The 22087-nt window shown below is 42.5% G+C and overlaps 1 protein-coding gene across 1 annotated transcript in view; it reads left to right on the top strand.

Moving 5' to 3' along the window:
* Positions 1–21426, top strand: part of LOC120795795 (protein kinase C-binding protein NELL1-like) — a 240812-nt gene extending 219386 nt beyond the window's left edge. The window contains exons 16-20 of the mRNA XM_040137971.1: positions 2302–2442; positions 12445–12638; positions 18223–18399; positions 18804–19028; positions 21091–21426. Coding sequence (XP_039993905.1) covers positions 2302–2442; positions 12445–12638; positions 18223–18399; positions 18804–19028; positions 21091–21141 — 788 coding nt within the window. The 3' untranslated portion in view covers positions 21142–21426. The remainder of the gene's footprint in view (positions 1–2301; positions 2443–12444; positions 12639–18222; positions 18400–18803; positions 19029–21090) is intronic.
* The last annotated feature ends 661 nt before the right edge of the window (positions 21427–22087 follow it).

The raw sequence follows: 22087 nt of genomic DNA, 5'->3' as shown, positions 1-22087 counted from the left end.
ATCTCTGACCTGAGAGGCTGACAGAGGGCAGCCCTCCCTGCAGCTGTCACGTCTTATTACCTACAAGCGCACCAGCCCAATGGCACAAGCGCTGCACGCACCGCTAAACGAGTCGCCCTTTTATCTGTGCAAAAAATAAATATGTGTGTGTTTGTGTGTGTGTGTGTGTGTGTGTGTGTGTGTGTGTGTGTGTGTGTGTGTGTGTGTGTGTGTGTGTGTGTGTGTGTGCTCTTAAGACCGGGGCGAAGGTATCACTTGTGGCTTTCACAAAAGGGCTGCAGCAACACAAATGTTCTCATAACTCAAGATCAGAAGGCGACTTTGGTTATTTATTTTTTGTTTTTTTTATGGATGGAGAAACTGTAGGTACGCGCTGATGCCAAATGGAACTGCTCTCACGGTGTTTTTTCTCTATACAACAATATAGAATGTGGTGGGGACAGCTGCAGTGGGTTTTGGCTTCAATGTAGGTCGATCTAAATTAAACAAGTTACACAACTCTTCAAAGCCGAGTTTATTGCTATGGTACCTAACAACAAGGTACTATATATGAGTGCTATATATTAGAATTAAATATATATTCTCCAAGATGCAGTACTTTATTCCTCCACATACATCTAACTTTCATCAGGGTGGTATCTGCGTTTGTTACTAAAGTCATGTAACTTTACAGTATAAAAACTAAGTATACAATATAACAATTTGATAAAAAATTACAGAATAATCTTTTCAGAAATATTTTTATGAAATGGAATATTTACTTAAGCCGTCAATAGATAAATGATCATTAACACGAGACAAACAACATTACAGTCAACTTTTTAATCATTTATTTTTTCAAAATGTCCTGTTACATCTTAACCCACTAATGGGAAAAAGGTTTGAATCTTTATACTTCTGCATAGCCCTTCGAAGTTAATCTACAGTGACCTCAACACTTCCCTCCTTGTTTTGATGGACACAAACTGGTCTGCATCTGATTGTGTGTGTGTGTGTGTGTGTGCGTGTGTGCATGTGTGTGCGTGCTTGCGTACGTGCATGCACATAAATATCAAATTGTTGGAGATCACGCGTATTTACATTTAATACGCGTGAATGCACGTAAAGTTTTTGTGGAAAAACTTTAGGACGAGCTAGTCCTGTTTTTATGTTATATCCTGTTAGCTAGCAAGCTAACCACAACACATCCAAGTAGAAGGCATATAAATAACTAGACATGAAACTGATGTTGATATTCTCATTCAACTCCAGGTTAAAAAACATTACTACTGTAATGATACAGCTGCAGTAAGTAAGATTTGGTAGAATATGAGTAGCTTTTGAAGCTACTGAATCTCAACTCCATCTGTGAGCAAGATGTCACTTCACTTGTGTCTTTGTTTATACTGCCTTCATAACAAGCGTATGAATTTTAAACACTTACAGTCAGCTTGGGAAATAAGTCTGTCAGTGGTGGATGTCGCAAAAAAAAAAATAGTTTGGTCTCTTTTCATGTTTTTACTGAATTTGACAGAGGACGTGGTTAGTTTATAATCTGATAAGACTCTGCGACCCCTCGCTGGCATATAAAAACCCTCTTACAAACCGTAACGTTAAAAGAAAAAACCTGCTGGTCAAGCTACAGACTACTGCACTTTCTCTTGATGATATGCTTGCGATACGGCATGTTCCTCCCTCGGCGACAACACGAGATACACACACAGACATGACCGTTAATGAGCATCCCCTCGCTACCTTTCCCTGTTTGCTATGGCTGGCGTTTACGGTAGGTGATTGAAGGTGTGACTGATGGCCGAGCTTTAACCGTCAGGGTGTGTGCGCGGGTCAGGTCTTACAGCCAGGAGTGAGAGAGCCTCAGATGAGAGAGATGCAGGGGCTCACACCATACATAATGGATGAGAGAGATTTGAGAGAGCAAAGACCTAACGCCTCTGGGCTAGGTATGTGTATGCACAGCACATGCCAGACACAAAGCAAGCTTTGTAGAAATGGCAGAATGAGCGGGAAGAAGAAATAGACAAGTGCAAGAAGGAAACAACTCCGCTGGCAAATGGTGTGATTTCTAAAAGACTTTGATCCCTGCTGTGGCAGACAGACTGCGGAGATGTTGGCTGTCTAGTGTGGGCAGTTTGCTCTGATTGGTTCAACCTCCGCCGTTGCAACTGGCGCAGTTCAAAGAAAAGGCAAAAAGAAATAATAAGAAAATGACACCACTGAGCTGAAGTTTCAGGTTCATGTTCATTGCCAGGAGAAAATAATTTAGGCTGATACTGATGCCACTATGTGCGTTTGTGTCCTCAGATATCGATGAGTGTGCAGAGGGCCTGATTGAGTGCCACAACCACTCCCGCTGTGTCAACCTGCCCGGCTGGTACCACTGTGAATGCAGAAGTGGTTTCCATGACAATGGCTCTTACCTGCTCGATGGGAGCTCCTGCATCGGTGAGCATACACTGAATTGAAAACATCCTTATCACTGCTTGAAATACCAGTTCCTCAGCCTCTGTATGCCCATTGCCTAGCTACTAGAAACCCCCCCCTCTCTCTCTTTCTCTGCTCAAGTACTCAGGAAGTCTGTATACTGTCGCTGCCTGGCTTCCCTCTTGAAGACTTTTTCAACTCTGGTCTCCTACACGATTCCTTAATTGTTATTGTTTGTCCCATTTATCCTGTTTGAAAATCGAGCGTGTAAGACGTAGGCACGGGCTGTGGTGGGTTGCATCTGCGTTTGCAGCTAATCAGAGGTCTTCTCACCTTCACAGCTCGAGATCTAACCACTCAGAGTGAAACCCACACGCAGCCCTTAATGGGATATTCATGAGGAGCGCACATCAGCCTCGTGCCGCTGTTAGATGTTTGTGTCGTGTGCCCTCCCCCCACGTGTAAACCCGAAAGGATGGAGAGGCAGAGTTAAAGACGAAAATAGAGGAACACCAGGCTTGTGTGTTTCCTGTGTCAAAACAGTGTTGCGGGTGCAAAGAGCGGAAGTGTACAGTGAAAGGTCTAACTTTAATATCAATTAGCAACTTCCTATATCTGCTCTGTTTGAATGGATAACCACGCATTCACACTGAAAGCAACTCTGTTACTAATTTGCAATATTTTCAGCGACTGGGGGCATTTCATAATGCTATTGAATGTTAAAGGGCTCATGCAGTAACAAAGTTTTAAAAAGACCATGTATTTCAATTCAATTCAATTCAGTTTTATTTATATAGCCCCAAATCATAACAGGGGTTATCTCAGGGCACTTTTCATGTAGAGCAGGTTCTAGACCGTACTATTTATCATATTATTTACAGAGACCTAACATTCCCCCGTGAGCAAGCACTTGGCGATAACTGCGAGGAAAAACTCCCTCTTAACAGGTAGAAAACCTTGAACAGAATCCGGCTCATGGTGGGCTGCCGTCAGCCCCTACCGGCTGGGTTGAGAGATCATGGGGGGGGCAGTAGGCGGTTTTCCTCGGAGCTCGGTGCATCATGGGAAGTCCCCCGGCAGTCTAGGCCCATAGCAGCATAACTAGGGGGTGGTTCAAGCCAAGCCTGAGCCGGCCCTGACTATAAGCTTCATCAAAGAGGAAGGTTTTTTAAGCCTGTTCATAAACGTGGAGAGGTTGTCTGCCTCCCGGACCAAAACTGCAAGATGGTTTCCCATAGAAGAGCCTGATAACTGAAGGCTCTGCCTCCCGTTCTACTTTTGGAGACTCTAGGAACCACAAGAAAGTACAGTATTTCCACTGCTTTTATTTTTCCTCGTATATCATGGCATGATTTTGATGATTTATTATGCCATTGCTCACAAGTAAGAACCCATTTCATAGCAAAATTTAAAAACAAGGAAAAAGAAAAATCGGTAATGTTTCAGCAGTGACTCCAGCATGGTTGCTGCTACTGTCATTCCCACAACCAGACATTGGTTCTGCTGCTCTGTCGTATAAAACATTTTAGGAGGCTATGAATAGATGAAATCAACTTCAAGTGCTTCTTACACTTTCCATGTGGACCTTTTTTAAAAATTGTTTGATAGGCCTATTTGATCTGATTTAAGCGCTTTGTTAATCCATGTCTTGTCCTAACCGGTGTAACCGTTCTACTGCCGATATCCGATTTTACGAAGTGTCCTTTTAAGTCATTGATGTCATAAACTTTCCTCTGATGAATATTTCACACCAAAATCAGATTTTTTTTTCTTTTCTTTTTTAATTTAAATTCGACACGAGAGAGAAGCGCCTGTTACAAACTGAGGACGCTCCAGTGTCCAAATCTTTTTGCAGCTCTGTGACTCTTTGATTTCTTTGGTCCTAGTGTGAAGGCATGGTTAGGAAACAGAGAGAAAGAAACCGACTTTCATAGCAACGTTTTTTGGATGATCGCTATGGTTGTAAATCTCTTAATTAGACTTAAGTGTCAAGTAAACACTTATATGTTGATTTGCAGATGAAAAGATGTTTCATCAGCATTTAAATGGCTGTACTTTAACACGTAGTTATCACCTGCTTCACACTGACAAAACTGACATTTAGATGTTGTTAGAAAAAACAATGACATTTTAAAGCAAGACTAAGAGTCTATGGCCATGCTAGCGGCTCTCTGAGGCTAATGTGCAGCGGTGCTTTGAGATAAATGCTGGCTTCAACAGGCTAACAAGCTCACAAAGACAACCCTAACATCCTAATCTTTAGCCGGTATCATACTTAACATGGTCACCATCTTACTTAAGTGCGGTGGTGTGGGAATATTTGCTGATAACAAAAAAAACAGAGCTTCTTACCGATTCCTGGCACTGACGTTACCTGAATATCACGATTTTACGATGGTTCAGCATATTACACATGACGTTCTGCCTGCGTGAGAACAATCGCTCGGAATATCTAAATATCCCTTCAACCAAGACACTGCTGTAATTTCTGCCTATGCACTAGTATAAGGTTGTAATGGATCCAGCAAACAGGAGCGCTTGGCTGAGCGAAGTGCTTTTGCTTTCACTCAACCCTTTAAGTCTAAATTCGACATCAGCAGTCTGGCTTGATTCACTTAGTCTGGGGGGAGAGGTGTGATTTCAGCACATTCCCCCAGGGAGTGGTTTCACTCAAACTCACTCCTTGAGGAAGGTGATAGACAGATGTACCGCCTTTGTCTGACTTCACTTTACAGCAGCTTCTCGTCATATTGTTACACGGATTGAACACCATCCAGAACATCTGTAGAGGCAGAGTCACCAGTCAAAAATGTTTTGCTCTTGTGATTTCCTTTTCTCTCTCAAAGTACTGTGTGCTCATCATCCAATTAGACATTTAAATCTTTTAAATTAGATTCAACCCATAGGCCATCACAGCCTCTACTGCAAAATATAATTAATGTTTTTTCTATTAATAAACCTCTTACACGCATGACTTAGTGGAGATGAACTATATAATGGTTCCGAGTCAAATCTTTACCACAAATCCATCAATAGAAAAGAGAAAACACAGACAGCAATTATCAGGTCTTCAGGAGCCGAAAATAAGCCAGATACAAAATTATTGAGGAATATCAACAACAGTAGCTTTGAACATCTAAATGTAAAACTAGACACCAAAGTTTTTGATCTCACGAGGTTGTCAAAAGTATTCAGGGCAACGAGGCGTGTTGAGAGGGAGGGGCTCAGTAGAAATAAAAATGGAATGTACTGAACTACACCAGTTTAAGTGGATTTCCCTTAGTGGTAATATTCAAGTAATACTCTACCAAAAAGCTATCTGCTGCATATCAAAAACCCCGGCTTCCGAATGTGTATATGAAAGGCTTGCGGCCTGCGCCTATGTGGATGGTGGGAGCTATAGTCAGCCTGGATTTAAGTAGTTAAAAATTGGACTCCAGTGGTAAAAATATAGTATCAAAACTTCCACGGATAATCATTCCCGCAGCATAATCCACTTCTCTGCTGTGGTCCGCATGTTCAGTCTCTTTTTAACATTCATAGTTTCTACACAACGGAGGTTAATACACTACTTCTGTGTCATATTATAGCCCCTAAGCTCCACCAGAAGTAGCGTATTTAGCTAATTACCGGGGAAGCATCTAATTCTTGGAGCATACTTAGTGTAAAAATCAATGGCAGAGAGGTGGATTATGCTGCAGAAGCGGTCTGAGAAGTGTCTATGGACAATTTGATTTGAGATGTTTTTTTTTTTGTTGGGCCACCATTTGAATCAAATGTAACAGTGAATCCAAGCTGACTGTAACTTCCGCCTTCCAGTAAAGAGAAAGCTACAAACTTTTCAGCACCAACTTCCAAGCATAAACGGGTGAAGTGTTTGATACCCAAAAGATGCTGTTTCGGTTCATCGAAATATACAGCTGGTGGTGCCTCTTCTCCAGTGCCATTAAACCATTGCAGAAAAGAAAGGCCAGAACAGGATGACGCAGTTAAAAGGGCACCAGTCAAACCTCAGATGAATGAAAACATGATGGAAATATGACATTTATGTTTGTTTCATTTATTAATTTGTGGAAGGTTACAGTCTACTCATTGGTCCGCACAGACGTGATGTTTTCGCCTGCTGCCAATCGTTCGCCTTTGAGGTCATGAGAAATGTTTACCTCATATAACTCGTTTATTTGCTACGTCCGTTTCCATTGCACTTAAATACATTTTGCTTCTGTCCATACACCCACTTTTATTAACTCGGTTAATTGTCTAAACCTTTTTAGCAATATTTCAGCTTTTTTTTTTTTTTTTTTAATTTAAATTTAAACCATTTCCACGGGCTAATTAAAAAAAACTGCATAAAAAAAGGTGGATGGAAAATGCCCTTTCGAGTGGCAGGCAGACTGCACCAGTTTTCACTCGGGTTGTCTCATTTCTTACAAACAAAAATGTACGCCATCAGAATGATTTAAAAGATGGTATCATAACATTAAAAAAGATCAACACATAACTCACATCTTCAGCAAATGACAGACATTACTCACATCAGTCAAGACTAATTGGACCATAACTTGCTTTCTTGTGCTCTGTGATCAAAGGCTTTCAACAAACATATTCTGACTAGATGTATGATTTATACTATGTGATTAGTGGAAGCAGTTATTTGTGTGTCATTAAGAGATGCCATTAATGACATTGCTTTTCTAGACTTTACGGCATAAATACAAGTGTGAATCATAATGTGAATATGTGTGTGTTGTGTACCGTATGTGCGCCGCTCCTTAACCAGACAAGTGTTTGTAGCAGTGACAGCACATCCACCAGCTTTTTCTCCTCCCTCTATGCAGTGTTAGGCTGGAAGCCAGCAGGGGAAGTAAGTACAAATGACAGTTTAACAGCATTTTTTTCCCCCTCCACAATATCCAACCGGCAGCCTCTCATGAGTCAGCCAAACAGAAAGTAGCATTTTGTAACAAGAGAGCCACCTCGAAGCAGAGAGTTGTGGCACTGGTCGGTTAAACACACCAATACGTCGGCCAAGAGCAGGTGGCGGGCATGCAGGAGATAGTAGAGAGCACCTTGGACGAGAATTGTGAGACACAAGAGGATAATTTGAAAAAGCAGAAAGTCTGTGTATGTCTCTAATTACGTACATAATCACATCTGGCAAAGAGCTTAGGTGGTTGTTTTCTGTTTGCTTTGGCTTTTCTGCGACAAGGACATTTCAAAAATCTATGCACAGTTTCAGATGCAAATCAACAGCCCAAAAGCATCACTTTAACATACAATTTTTTGTAAAAACCGAAGATTTGATTTAAAAATCCTAAGGGTATGGTAAAGGGTTGATGAAAACAACAAACTTTTTAAAGTCAAGTGTTAATATCCTGTGTTTTGCCACAAAAGCAAATTGGGGAATTATTCCGTGTCGGTGGAAATGTGCCTTGTGAAAACGGCCTTCCACTAAAAGCATTTGTTGTGTTTTTCAAATGAAGTGCTTCATTGTAGTGTTTGGTGCCTATTTACGGTGGGTACATGGACTCAACTGGCTGTGCTGCTATCAGGGCATCCTGCCGCTTGACACGTGACTCTGATCGTCTTTTATCTAAGTGCACTCTCCCAGTTTGGACATGAGAGGGCTATTCCGAACGTCCGATCATATGGACACTTCACTTCACGTCCATAAAGTCCATTATTGTTTGTTTTTCTCCTCCCTACATGTAGAATATATGTACAGATAAGCAGTGTAGTCAGCAGACAGGGGTAAAAATTAGACACTAGAAACTCCGGTAAATGTGCTTTTCCATAAACCTGCATTCCATCCATCCATCCATCCATCCATCTATTCATTCAACCATTCATCCATCATCCATCTATCCATCTATCCATCTATCATCCATCTATATATCTATCCATCTATCCATCTAGCCATCTATCCTACCATCCATCCATCCATCCATCTATCCAACCATCCAACCATCCATCCATCCATCTATCCATCCATCTATATATCTATCCATCTAGCCATCCATCCATCCATCCATCCATCCATCTATTCATCCAACCATTCATCCAGCATCCATCTATCCATCTATCCATCTATCATCCATCTATATATCTATCCATCTATCCATCTAGCCATCCATCCATCCATCCATCCATCCATCCATCCATCCAACCATCCATCCATGCATCCATCCATCCATCCATATATCCATCCATCCATCCATCCATCCATCCATCCAGCCATCGTAGTTTTATTGTCTAGCATTCTATTCTCTTGAAGGAGCTTAGTTCAGGTTCAGAAATTGAACCAGTGGGACGTGCACGAGTAAAAAACCTTGCAGTTGAAGTACACAGTAGAAAGATTTTTTTTTAAATTTAAGCTAGATTGCATAATAGTGTGTTTTGTTCTCATCTTGTCCTTTTTTGTGTCTTCTGTTGTGCAGTGCTGTGTGTAGGTGTGTGCGTGTGTGCGTGTGTGTGTGTGTGTTGCCCTGAATTTTGGTTTGTGGTTTCTTTCTGTGTTACAATGCATTGTTGCAATATGTCAGCATTATAATGGGACACATTAAGACTCTTACAGTAACTTGTGTTACAATACATCACGTCATAACATTCCAGGATGGTACATTGGAACATTAAAGTGTTACAACAGATTACAGTAGGTTGTGCTCAGTTGTCACAATATGCTGTGTTGTTTTAGGTTACTTTGTGTTTTCTCATGTCGGATTTCGTCGTGTTCTAAGTTCTGTCTCGCTGCGGTGCAATGCGTTGAGTCAGCTATGCTGCCATGCAATACGCTTCATTACACTGTATTTTGTTGCACTGTGTTGCATTGCATATTGTTCTGGTGAAGACCTGAGCAGCTGCAAGCAGCCGTCCATTTTCTTTATTGCTTTGACTGAGGGGCTGCATGGTCTGCATCTTAAAACAGGTTTATTATGCCTAATGCTTTAGGGAGAGACAGGTGGCTTTAATAAACAGATGTGCCTAAAGATGAGGATAATACACCAGAAACTCCCACTGTCTCCCTGCATGACAGTGCTTATGGATCATTTTTTTCTTTCTCTGTGATGTACATGACCTCTCCATATGGGCCGCCTGGAGACATACCGAAGAAATACAATTTAAATACACAAAATACTGAGCTTTCTGATGCCTCCTAATTGCCAACAGCTGTTATAGAGATTTATTTTTTTTCATGTGCCCGTGTGTATGTGTCTATGCCTGCGTGAATGTGAATTGTCATGTACATACACTGCAGGATTAGTGCTTTGTTTAACAGCACATGTAGGTGTGAGTCTAAGTTTTTCATGTGGTTGGCTTTGCTCAGCTGGATTCCGCCGGAGCTTTTGTGTCCTCGCTGTAAGACAATCTTTCACAGCCTACATGTAACAGCACGCTTCATCTGCGAGCGGCAGCTTGTGGCAGTGTTGAACGTAGCATGAAGAACATTAATCCTTCAGCAGCAAAAGTACAGTATGTCTGACTGGCTGATGGGGATTTCATTTAGTGTATGCAAATAGCCTGTCGCAGGCACAATAAATTCCCGGCTGAGCAGTTTTCCTCTCTCTGTATCCAGCAAACTTGATGCTGCAACCAGTTCGAGTGTGTTTTCAGCACTGTCACAGTGTATTGTTGTGCCTGGCCGGGCCACAGCATTGACCAAAGCTTCATGTCCACCCCGAGTATGGTCTGCCTGCTGAGCACCACTCATCAACAAAAATTGATGTTGCACGGATGTTCACAGTGTGAGTAACTCGGGCCAGAGGCTCAAGCAAGCCAGCGTGGGTACCTACGTCATCTTAACTTGGTTTCGTCCATTCCTGTAAAATTTACCAGCACTCTTTTTTTTTTTTTTTAAAGCTTCTGAGCTGGAATCTCTGCTGTCTAAAAACTTCAGTCCACCCTTGATGTTAGTACAGACATGTCTGAAAGAACCGTCTCCCCTCAGCCGGACTCACCTGCTTTATTGAGCCATGACGTTTATCCCCGGATGGTCTAGGTCTTATGGGAAATGGGGCTCGTCGAGATATTGAATAAACAATGATATTAGATTTTTTATTTTTTTTTAAATTACCGTTCTTATCTAAACACATGAACTAAGCCACAAGACACAATTTTCAGAAAAGCTCTGTTCCAAGCCAGAATGTTTAGTAGCTTGTGTTATTACAAACGTCAAAAGGAGTTTGAATTAAGTTTTCTTACTTCTGGAACAGAACCCTGAAGTTCAGGTTTCACTCTCTACAGCATAACTTCACACATGCAATTTGAAAACCTGTCGCACACACTGGCTGTGCTCCGGCAGACAGAAGTAGTCAAAGTACAGCAGCTATGTGACAATCCGAGGATCAAATTCGAACATGTGGGGAAACTGCTGTTTTTGTGGAGTATCAACGTAGGGACGTAGGATGGTGGCGTGCCCCGTGATGTGCAGCGCATCAACTGATGCTGACGTGCGTTTCGCCATCACTTACGAGCGGGCTCACATAGAAAACAGTAGGTTGAACGCCCACGGGCGTTTTTCCTTTGAGCATTTTAACTTGCTACGTTAGCATTAAGCTCAGAGTACACCTGAGAGTGGCAAAGTACAGCTTAGAAATATGACAGCTGAGCCAAGTCTGATCATGCACACCTGAGTCTGACATGTCCTAAAAAGCCTTATGTGAATGTTGTTCAGTGAAAGTCAAACATAATGCACCAGCAGGGAAACGGGGAGCTGTCGAAATCATACTTTTTACACCTGCTGCCGGTCTCAACAGTGTCCCATCTCAGTCAGCTGTGTATAAAGTAAATGGACCTGTTGACCACGTTGCTCACAGTGAGAGCATGGTTAGAGTTAAACTCACAAACAAAAACAGGCGCAACGGACTCGTTCGTGCAACACTAGTAGCAGAGCTACTGTTTAGGGGACTTTTAAGGGACTTTGGACTTTGCTCTCAGAACAGCTCCCATTTCGTGAGGATAAAGAGAGTTAAATGTCATGGCTTGATAAAAAAGCTAGTGACAGACCTTTGGCAACCCGGTTCCCTGTGCTAAGCTGATAAAGGAAAGCCAGTATGCAAGGTATGATCTTTGTGTATGCAGGGTATGGGTGTAATATATGACCTAATTTCTTCCCTCAAATTATAAATTAAATAATTTGTTTGACTTAATTATGACACACACAAAAAAAACAATCTACTTGACCTTAACTGTAATATCTGTATGGGATGAGAAAGACAATGCCATGTTTTGATTAACAGTCAAAACCCGAAACAGGCATTATATCCACATATGTCACATGATCAGTGTTTATTTTGCACTCCATTACATAGCAGCATGAGTGTAATACAGTGCACAGAAGGAAATCTACACTATTAATTTGATTAAATAAATTGAAGAAACATCTATAATAAAACACAGCTGCAAGCCGGCTCCTAACACACTCAACTTGGGGGCCTGAAATATTTATTTGAACACATCACAAATTATTACAGATATTATGCTCGATACCTGCCGGGCTCCCTAATAATGTGATGACATAGAAGATTTAAAAGTAGATGTTCACCATATCTACCACAGAGTTAGTAACGATGTACACCGCATCCTGTGATGTAGTACATGTGTTTTGTCAAACACTGCAGCTCTGAATGAAGAATGACATAATTCCTTGGGAATTAAATGAATTGCCAGGGAACATACTGTAAGACATGAATTATGACTCTTCCAAAGTCTATTTGGAAAGCAAATGAGTAGTATATGGTATGAATTTCTTTAGGAAGACAGGGTTGTGTATTAAGATTTGCATAAATGTAAATATGCTGTTGCAGTCTGTGTTTGCTTGTTTTCAGATGCTGTATGTTGAAACTTCCGCCTCTCATTGATCGTAGTTTTCCGCAGAAAAATTCATTGGGCCCTGCCTTGTACTGTGTGTCCAGAAGACTGACAGGACTGCGATACACACACTTGCACATACACAAAACTCGATTCCCACGTTTGTACGGCGAATGACGAGTTGTCGTTTACCAGGGCTTACTCTTTGTCTTCCAGACATCGACGAGTGCAGTTTGCAGACGCACACCTGCTGGAACGACAGTGTGTGCGTCAACCTCCCGGGAGGCTACGACTGCGTGTGTACATCTGGTCCGGGCTGCAGCGGCGACTGCCCACAGGAAGACGGCATCAGACGCAACGGGGAAGACTGGAAGCTCAGCTTTGACCGCTGCGCTATATGCTCCTGCAAGGTACAGAAGAGGAGCCATCCACTCATAAATCCACTACACTGAGTCGTACTGGTGCTCACAACCTGATGGAGGCTCTTAACTTAGGGTTTTCATCGTGGCTGTGATCTAAAACTCTATCTCACGTCCATGACCTGCTGTAATTAAGCTGTTAATATATAGTTATAGTGAAGGAAATAGACTACCAAGGACATGTGTACGTACATGTTGCAAAGAATACGTATGAAGTATGGATTCAACAATGTTTGATTCATCTTTATATGTGAAAATCTCTCAAAATACAAACCTTAAACTGCCACTTTCAAGTCTGCAAACCGTTTGATACTCAAAAGACAGATTTTAGGTGGAATATCACCAATACATGATACGCAAAATATCTATTAAATTCCTTGACAGTCTCTGATTTTTACAGAAATTATATCAGTTTACTTTACTTTACCTGTATGAAATACATTCGATATTCCGGGAAACCAGTTAGCGATGAGGAGCCAGCTGACTTTATGGCTTCCAATATAGTCACTGTTTGAACACTACACGCACGAAGACACGCACCCGCAAATGTAATTGACTGTATGGGGTTGATTTGGCAAACATCTGCATGAATATTGATGAAACAAACACAAAAGTATCAGACGTTTCTGATCATCCCGACCTCAGGGGAGCAAAAATAAGCATCGTACGGGGTCGACTCAAGGAAGAAAACACCTCAGTTTGTCATTAGAATGCATTACGTTCTGACAAATGCTTGTGGCACTTTAACAACTCATTTCTATGCTCAGGAGTAAGAATGAGGCATTGCATTGTGGCTGCAGGAAAGTGAGATATTGATCAGATTTGTCTTTGCGAAGGTGAGCCTCAGTGAGTGAGATTAATACAAAATAGATACAGAGGGTTATTTGGAATAAAATGACGGAGTTAACCGCCAGGACGTTTCATATGAACTGCCCTAGTAAATACGAAGGGTGAACTAAGACGAATTCTACTATATTTCTGCATCATGAGCTATGACATTTACAACAACACTTTACAACACTTGTTAGTGAACACAGCCAAATCACTTGCATTCCTCTGCCATAATGTGTGTAAACTGTGTGTAAACTGTGTTGCCAACATGCTGGTTCAGGGACTTCCATTATTCACATCCTGCAGCGGCTCCCTCTGCACGATGCTTCATCTGCAAGGAGTCCATATGTTGCATGCCCTGAACTTTGGTCCAGTTCATGTGACAGATAACCATCTGAATGTGCACATCCTCTGCTGCATTGCTTCTCGGTTCACGGCTCCGCCATGGATCATTTGTCCACTGGATGCGTTTTAGAAGCAGAGCGTTTTCAAGCAGTCTGTCCTTCAGCAGCCGTATTTCCACTATAGTTTACAGCTGTTTTGCTGACATTTTGTCTACACCGATCAGCCACAACATTAAAAACACCTGCCTAATATTGTGTAGGTCACCCCTTGTGCTGTTAAAACAGCTCTGACCCATCAGGGAGTGGATTCGACAAGACTTCTGAAGGTGTCCTGTGGTATCAGGCACCAAGATGTTAACATCAGATCCTTCAAGTCCCGTGAGTTGCGAGGTGGGGCGTCCTTGTTTTTCCAGCAAATCCCACGGATGCTTGATCGGAATGAGATCTGGGGAATTTGGAGGCCAAGTCAAAACCTTGAACCATTCCTCAAGCCATTCCTGACCAATTTTTGCAGTGTGGCAGGGAGCGTTATCCTGCCGAAAGAGGCCACTGCCATCAGGGAATACCGTTGCCATGAAGGGGCTGTACTTGGTCTGAAACAATGTTTAGGTACGTGGTACATGTCAAAGTAACATCAATCTGAATGCCAGGACCCAAAGTGCATCCTGCTGCCATATCTTCCCCGGGTGAATGACGCACATACGACCCAAAAAAAGAAAAACGTGACTCAGCAGACCAGGCCAACTTCCTCCGTTGCTCCATGGTCCAGTTCTGACACTCATTTGTCTATTGTAGGCGCGTTCGGCAAGTGGACAGGGGTCAGCATTGGCCCTCCGACCGGCCTGTGGGTACGCAGCCCCATACACAGCAAGCTCTGATGCACTGTGTGTTATGACAGCTTTCTATCATAGCCAGCATTACGATTTTCAGCAATTTGCTCTGTAGTAGCTCTTCTGTGAAGTTAAACCACTCGGGCCAACCTGCGCTCCCCACGCGCAGTGAGCCTTGGGCGCCAATGACCTGCTGGCTCACAGGTTGCCCTTCCTCGGACCACTTGTGGTAGGTATTAACCACTGCATACTGGGAACACCCCACAAGACCTGTCGTTTCGGAGATGCTCTGACCCAGTTGTCTAGTAATCACAATTTGGCCCTTGTCAAAGTCACTCGGGTCCTTAAACTTGCTCGTTTTTCCTGCTTCCGACACATCAACTTCAAGAACTGACTGTTCACCTGCTGCATAATGTATCCCACCCCTTGACAGGTGCCACTGTAATAAGATAATCAATGTTATACACTTCACCTGTCAGTGGTTTTACCTTTGTGTATTTTACAAACATAATAAGTACATGTCTGCAGCTCTTTTATGATGTGTTAACAGATACTTTGTGGCTGAACTCATTTTAATCAGTGTATGCAGTGTGTCTACTATCTTATCTTCATTTTGTATCTCTAGTATTCCCTCTTATGCTTCACAGACTTTTTCGCAGAAGTGACATAAACAAACAGGAAAAACTGGCTTTGCCACAAGTTAATAAATGGGATGAAGCACTAAATATTTGTTTCATGTCAGCTGCCGATAAACATAGGAATTTATATACACTGAAAAGGGAATTTCCCAATTCAGAGACAAGAGCTTTTGCCGGGTCTGGCAACAGCAGACCCATTGCGTAAAGATAGCTGAGCTTAGAAAAGAGACATAATTGAGAATGAGATGTTTTAGGTTTGATGTGCTTCTTCTAACTAATTTAAATTCTGATTGGTGGGAAAAAAAGCACAAAAAAAAAGAACTGTGGGGTCACTAAATGTATGGAGATGATCTGAGTTAAGGTGACATGTTCCTGACCATGATCTGCATATTTTGTTCTTTTTAGAATAAATATGCCTTACATCATCTGCGACAGTCAGGTTCTCAGATGTTTTTGTATTCATCGTGGAAGAGTGAGATGCTCCGCTCACAGTGGGGATCAGTGCTCAGGATACCTTGAGGATCCACAACCCTGCTGCTTTTCATTCTAGCCGTTGAATCATGAGTCGAGTCAGGTGTGAGATGCACACTGAATGTAAACAGGTGGTGATCGGGGCTCTCGGGACCAACACTGAAAACCGCTGACCTGGGGGTTGTGAGAAAGCCGGAACATTATTGTAGTTCGTGATGAGGGAGAGAGAAATCAAAGCTCCCCTGGTCAGATATTATAGGGACTCAAGAAAATGAAAAAAATATTTTTCATGAGCAAACTATACTCAAACTGTCAATTACTTTGAAGATGAGATGGAGGTTGATTGGTTTGATATGTTTGAAAATTGTAAATAAGAGGCTAAAGCTAGACAGGGCAAGTGAAAAAGATAGAGGTGGGCAGCGAGGGAAAGAGTTTGTAGAAACGCTAGCATATGAAACAAAAGCTGGAAACTTGAGAGAAAACATCGTCCCTTTTCAACTTTCACAAAAGAAACATGTAAAGGAGACTGAAAACTGAAAATTCAGTTCAATAGTAGAATTAGTTTTAGCATTCTGCAAAAGTGACCCCAAAGGGACCAAGGGCTCCGGAATTAAATTACTCAAAAAAACCCTATTCTGGAGAGGAATAACTCTTCCAAGGACTGTGCTAAAAAAAAAAAAAGTCACACCTAATGATAAAAATTATAATGATAATAATAATCCGCAGTCATCAAAGTCACCATAAAACTGTTCTCATCAAAGTTGCCATAACAAAGCAGTAATGATGTCGTTTCGGATCGCACAACAGTGCGGCACTGGCACGCAGGCCCGGTCTTATTTCTGGAATTTCAAATGAACAGTCTGTCTTCATATATCCTGCCAGCAGGATGCAATTGGCAGTAATTTCCCAGCAAGTCCAGGGCCGTAACTGTAAAGACCAAGACCATTGATACTGGCACCCTGGGACTCAGCAGTTACTGTAGCAGGACAATATGCATCGATAAAACATTGGCTCTGTATTGCCCTTTTAATGGTATGCGGAATGATTTTATGACCCCCATACATTTTCTAACGGCCATTTTATGTAACATTTTTACATCTCCATTACCCTGTCGTTCCCAGGCCAGACAGTGCTGGCTGTGCCGAGTAAAATGGCCCATAAAGATTTCAGCGGGTGGAGCCGGAGAGCCAGGGGCACGGTGGCTGGAGAGACTTGCAGATCCGGCAGATTCTGTTGCATTTGACTTTGTATTCCAGCCCACAACGCCAAACTTCTAATACTTTATTGCTTCGTTCACCGTTCTAATAAACTGGAGATTTGAGACTTGCTACAACACATTAAAATCCTCCTCAAGTATACTCGTCTTGAATAGTCAGCCTAATTGATCCAACATGCAAAATTGTTAACTAGCTCTCCCTAATTGTGTCTGAGAGAGATTTCAGACATGCACCTTGATCTTCTCCCATTGTCTCGGATTTGTCTAATAGGGGTCTTTAAATCCTGATACTGATATGCTTTCTGATTATAACTGGGTTTCAACATTTGCACCACTTTCCTGGCTGAAAAATGCCAAGCATTCAGCCCTCTCTCCAGGATTGTGTGGTTTTCCGCGATGGAAAGGCTCTTAAACAACATCCGGGGCATTAGGAGACCCCTTGAATGCTTCACTGTAACCGACCGATGAAAGCAGATGAAAGCTTTCAGTTTGAGCAACAGTCGACCACAGGGTGAGCACACTTTTCAATGATGAGGAAAATCTTCAGCATTTTTTTGACCCCTGCCTTTTGTTTTCCAATTTTTCTTTTTCACAAGCAAGCAGTGAGAATCCCCTCTCACACAGGTGAAGAACGCAGGTGCACGTCAGTGGCCAGCTGGCCATTGGCTGAAGTCTTTGTGGCGTGTGCGAGTGCGACTTTTAACATTAGGCACGTCATTTATACTAATGGGCAGGATCCACGGCGAGACAGGGTTCTCAAATACAACCAGTAATGTTATTTTAAGCAGTCTGGCACCCCTCTAGCAGCATCTTGGTCATTTCTGTGAATACATGAGGCTGTACTTTTGTTGCCAAATGGTACTGACTGGAATTTTCCCCTGTTTGTCAGAGACAGTGAGGCACAGTGTGGGCAACAAAGGGAAAATTTCACTCAGGAAAGATTTCAAGCTATATTTGTGCACATCAGTGTTGTGTCTTTATAAGCTCCTTATTTCATTTTTATATATATATATTTTTTTTTTTTTTGTATTTTGTTTTATTTTGTATTGTTGAAAGGTGGGGCACTTTGGAGGCCTTCCTCCTCGTGGAGGCTATGGGGATGTACTTTACAGCCCAGGATATGAAGCAATGTGGGGCTGAAAGTCTTTATCGGCACCATTTCTATGAAGTCACCCAGACATGTCGCGGACGCCATCATAACCTAAGTCTGTTTGCTTCCTGACCGCTGTGACCTTTGTTGTGCAGGACGGGCAGACTTACTGCAGGAGGAGACCCTGTGATTGTGGAGACCCGGACGAGGATCTGCTCTGCTGTCCCGGCTGCGACAACAGGCCCAGCAGCCAGTGTCTGGACCAGAGTGGCCGCACACTCTACCGCAGCGGGGCGTCCTGGCTGTACGGCTGCCAGCAGTGCCGCTGCATGGTCCGTACACAGCAACACACGTTCACACGGCGCTGCATGTGTTTTGCCGGCAGAAACGAGAGCTGAACTTCCTCTTAAATCCCTGAGGGTGGTGAAACAGGTTTCCTAGAAGAAACACATGACATAAATGAAGACAAACAAAATCTCCTCATTAACATGAAGCTCAGAGCTGGGCTTTGTTTAATACCTGGCCCTAATCTGCTGCTCTGCGGTGTGTGTGGAGGGCTCAGATAATTGCCACCTCTCTAATTAGAGATGTGGCAACAAATCAGTGTGTGAGCTGTAACTGCAGTCGCCAGATCATCTGATTCACATGCAAAAACCAATACACCCAGTAACAATTCTTTCACCTTTCGTTTTTTTTTTTTTTTTTTACCTCTCTCTCTCTCCTTGTGCCTCTGCAGGAGGGGGAGGTGGACTGCTGGCCTCTGGTTTGCCCCGTGCTGATGTGCGAGTACACGGCGGTGGCGGAGGGTGAGTGTTGCCCGCGCTGCGTCAAAGACCCCTGCCTGGCCGACAACCTGTCGTATGACATCCGGCAGACGTGCCGGGACCCTGTAGGCGTCGCCCGCCTCAGTGGAGATACATGGCATATGCCCAGCTCACCCTGCACCACCTGCAAGTGTAAGGTAGGCCAAAGAAAGGTTTGCTTTACTGTGCAGCATCCATGTTTGATTTCAAACTGCTGTGGCTATTTAAGTGCCCGACCACAAATTCACAAAATTATGAATTTTTTTTTTTTTTGTACTTGTTTTACTTCAGTATTATAAGAAATAATTCATGCTAAGCCTGTTTTGGAGCTGCGATAGTGCTTTTACCTCATCTGTTCTTTGTCCATCCCTGCAACTAGACCGGTGCACATGTAGTTTTGGAATGTAAAAATATCACGCAGTTGCAGAGGCTTGATTCAGTTCATATTTATGTCAGTTTTAAATTCCTCGATGCCTTCACAGTGTTACCTGGAGGCATTACAGGCTATTGTTACTGCAGAAAATTCTTGGAGGTGGAAACTGGAGTACAGCAGGTTTAGCTAATGTGTGCTGGAGGATATGTAACATCTGTTTGTCTGCCTTCCACGATGAATACAAAAAAAAAATCTGAAAACCTGACTGTCACAGATGATGTAAGGCATATTTATTCTTAAAAGAACAAAATATGCAGATCACTGTGTCTGGAACATGTCACCTTAACTCAGATCATCTCCATACATTTAGTAAAAATAATCTGTTGACCCCACACTTCTTTTTTCTTTTCTCTGCTTTTTTTTTTTTTTAGCAATCAGAATTTAAATTAGCTAGAAGAAGCACATAGAACAGATGCACCCAAAACATAATCAAAATCGCATTTGATTATTTTCTGCAGCGGTTACGTAAACTGTATCAGTAGACGTTGTGGGCATTTGCAACATTTTTTTTAGCTCAACATAACGTAGTAGCCAACTACAGCAACAGGTACACTCACATGCTCTGCAGTCATAGCAAGTGGCTGTAGCTATTGTCGGAGCTCAAGCCTGCTGTGCTTGTACTTGTCTACTGCTCTGTGATTGGTTGGTCACTTCAAAAACTTTGGATTAACTTAAAAGATAAGGCTTTAAAAACAGGTCACAAATATATACTTTTTTTTTTTTTTTAAGTTATTTCCCTAAAACTGTGGGACACTGCGGTTTTTCGCAAATGTTACTGTGACAAGAATTAACAGTGTATTTGTTCAGCAACTGATTAATCCGCATTTTGTACTCTAGTGAGTATTTAAAGCAGGAGGACAGTTTATGTGGGGTCAACTCAAAATAAACTACAGCGCCCATGTTCATGGTAATGAAGGAACATGTCACTTGGTGCAATGGTGTTGCTCACTTTGTGTTTTTATGTGGTTTTTGGACAATAGTTTTGGAACAGCGGAATAACACGTCCGGCTTTGGATACGTAGATAACAACAGACATACTCGTGAATACGATTATTTCATTGCTAGTTTGGTCTTTTCATGGGATTTGTAGACTACGAGAAAAGTTTAGAATATCATCAGACCTATCAGCTGTAAGGACAATGCGAGCCTCTCGCACGTCAGAGGGCACAAACCCCATGACCCTGGTCAGTGATCTATCCTCCTTCCTGATAACCAAAGTATCGAGCCATGCAGATAGTTTCTGTGCAAAGCTTTTGAGGTGCTGGCCCCTGAAACGCTTTTTATGGGGGACTATTTTTCAGTAGAAAGCAGTTCCGATGCAAAGTGTGACCCTGTGACAGACAGGCCTGCTGATTATCCAGAGTAACTGAGACCTTGTCTGCGGAAAGACATATTGCTGTTCAATTTCTCAAATTTGTAGTCGCTTGGAGCCACACATCCTAAATTCTGTTCGCTTCCAATGCACTAGAGTGGCAGCATAAATCTCGGAGGTGGATCTCTCAAAAGCATGGCAGATAATCCTGAAAATGAATGACTGGTAGTGGTACGGGGAAAAAACAGTGTGTTCTTCTGTAATTTGTGTAAAACTGACCTTTTACTGATATTGCAGAGATCATGTTAACATCACAAGTTCCCTCTGCATTACGGCTCTATATTTTGACGGATTATAGCCAGCAAGGCTCTGAATTGTGTTGTTACATTCAATATTTACAGCATATTATGATAGACTACAGTATATTTAATACGTTATACACTTCTTTCCTGTCCTTTCATGCTGCGCCGCTCAGAACGGGAATGTTTGCTGCTCGGTGGATCTCGACTGCCTTCAGAACAACTAAAGCTCTCCTCCTCCTGCCCTCCTCCTCCTACCGTCCTCCTCCTTCACCACGGGACTGCCACACCCCCTCCTCCATCTGACGACTCGCCCCTGGGATTCATAAGACGGACTCACGCACACACGAGCATGCCAGTGTGCGCACGGAAAAAAACAAACACACACTGGACAGACTGGGGTGTTGAGGCTGTGCTTCAATGCCGTGACTCTGTCAAAAAACAGTGAGAGTGTGTGTGTGTGTGTGTGTGTGTGTGTGTGTGTGTGTGTGTGTGTGTGTGTGGGTGTGGGTGTGTGTGTGTGTGTGTGTGTGTGGGTGTGTGAGGGTGTGTGGCTCAGGAGGAGACTGAGGCCACAACAGTCATTGTGTTGTGTATATGTCTTTGTGTTGTTTCCATTCACAACTGGGCAGATGTTGTGGTGCTCTAGCAGTCTCTGTTGCCTTAACACAGGCTCGCTATTGCTTGGTAATCCCATAGGAAGTGGTCACAAACATCCATTGTTGTGGTAATCAGAAGTGACGCATCCTCTTTTAGTGCAATGTTCTGTTACTGAAACAGGAGGTACTTTAATGTTGAACCAAAACCTTGGAAAGTAAAGAAAATTACCTTAAACACAGATGTTGTGGGGTTCCGTTTCCATCTCAGCGCCAAGTTCCCTCGTGGGAGTGGCATTTTTCATCTCCTTTCACCAAATATTTTTCATATTTTTACCCTGGCAAAAACCTTACCCTTAGCTTACCCATGATGACACCATTATGGTGTCATAGTGTGGTGACGTCAAATCCTGGTGTCCGCATGATTTCCCTTATTGATATTTTTCAAATAGCTGTGTAATAAATTCTTTTCGGACTAATTCAGAAATCAAGTCTGTGGGAAACGGGTGAAAAATCGAACTCTTAATTTAAAGTTACTCCGCTGCACCAATAGATTTATGGTTCTCTGGCCAAACAT

This window comes from Xiphias gladius, chromosome 1 (genome assembly GCF_016859285.1).
Source record: "Xiphias gladius isolate SHS-SW01 ecotype Sanya breed wild chromosome 1, ASM1685928v1, whole genome shotgun sequence".
In the NCBI taxonomy this organism is placed as follows: domain Eukaryota; kingdom Metazoa; phylum Chordata; class Actinopteri; order Istiophoriformes; family Xiphiidae; genus Xiphias; species Xiphias gladius.
Note: the sequence above shows the minus strand (reverse complement) of the source record. Positions and strands in the feature narration are given on the sequence as shown.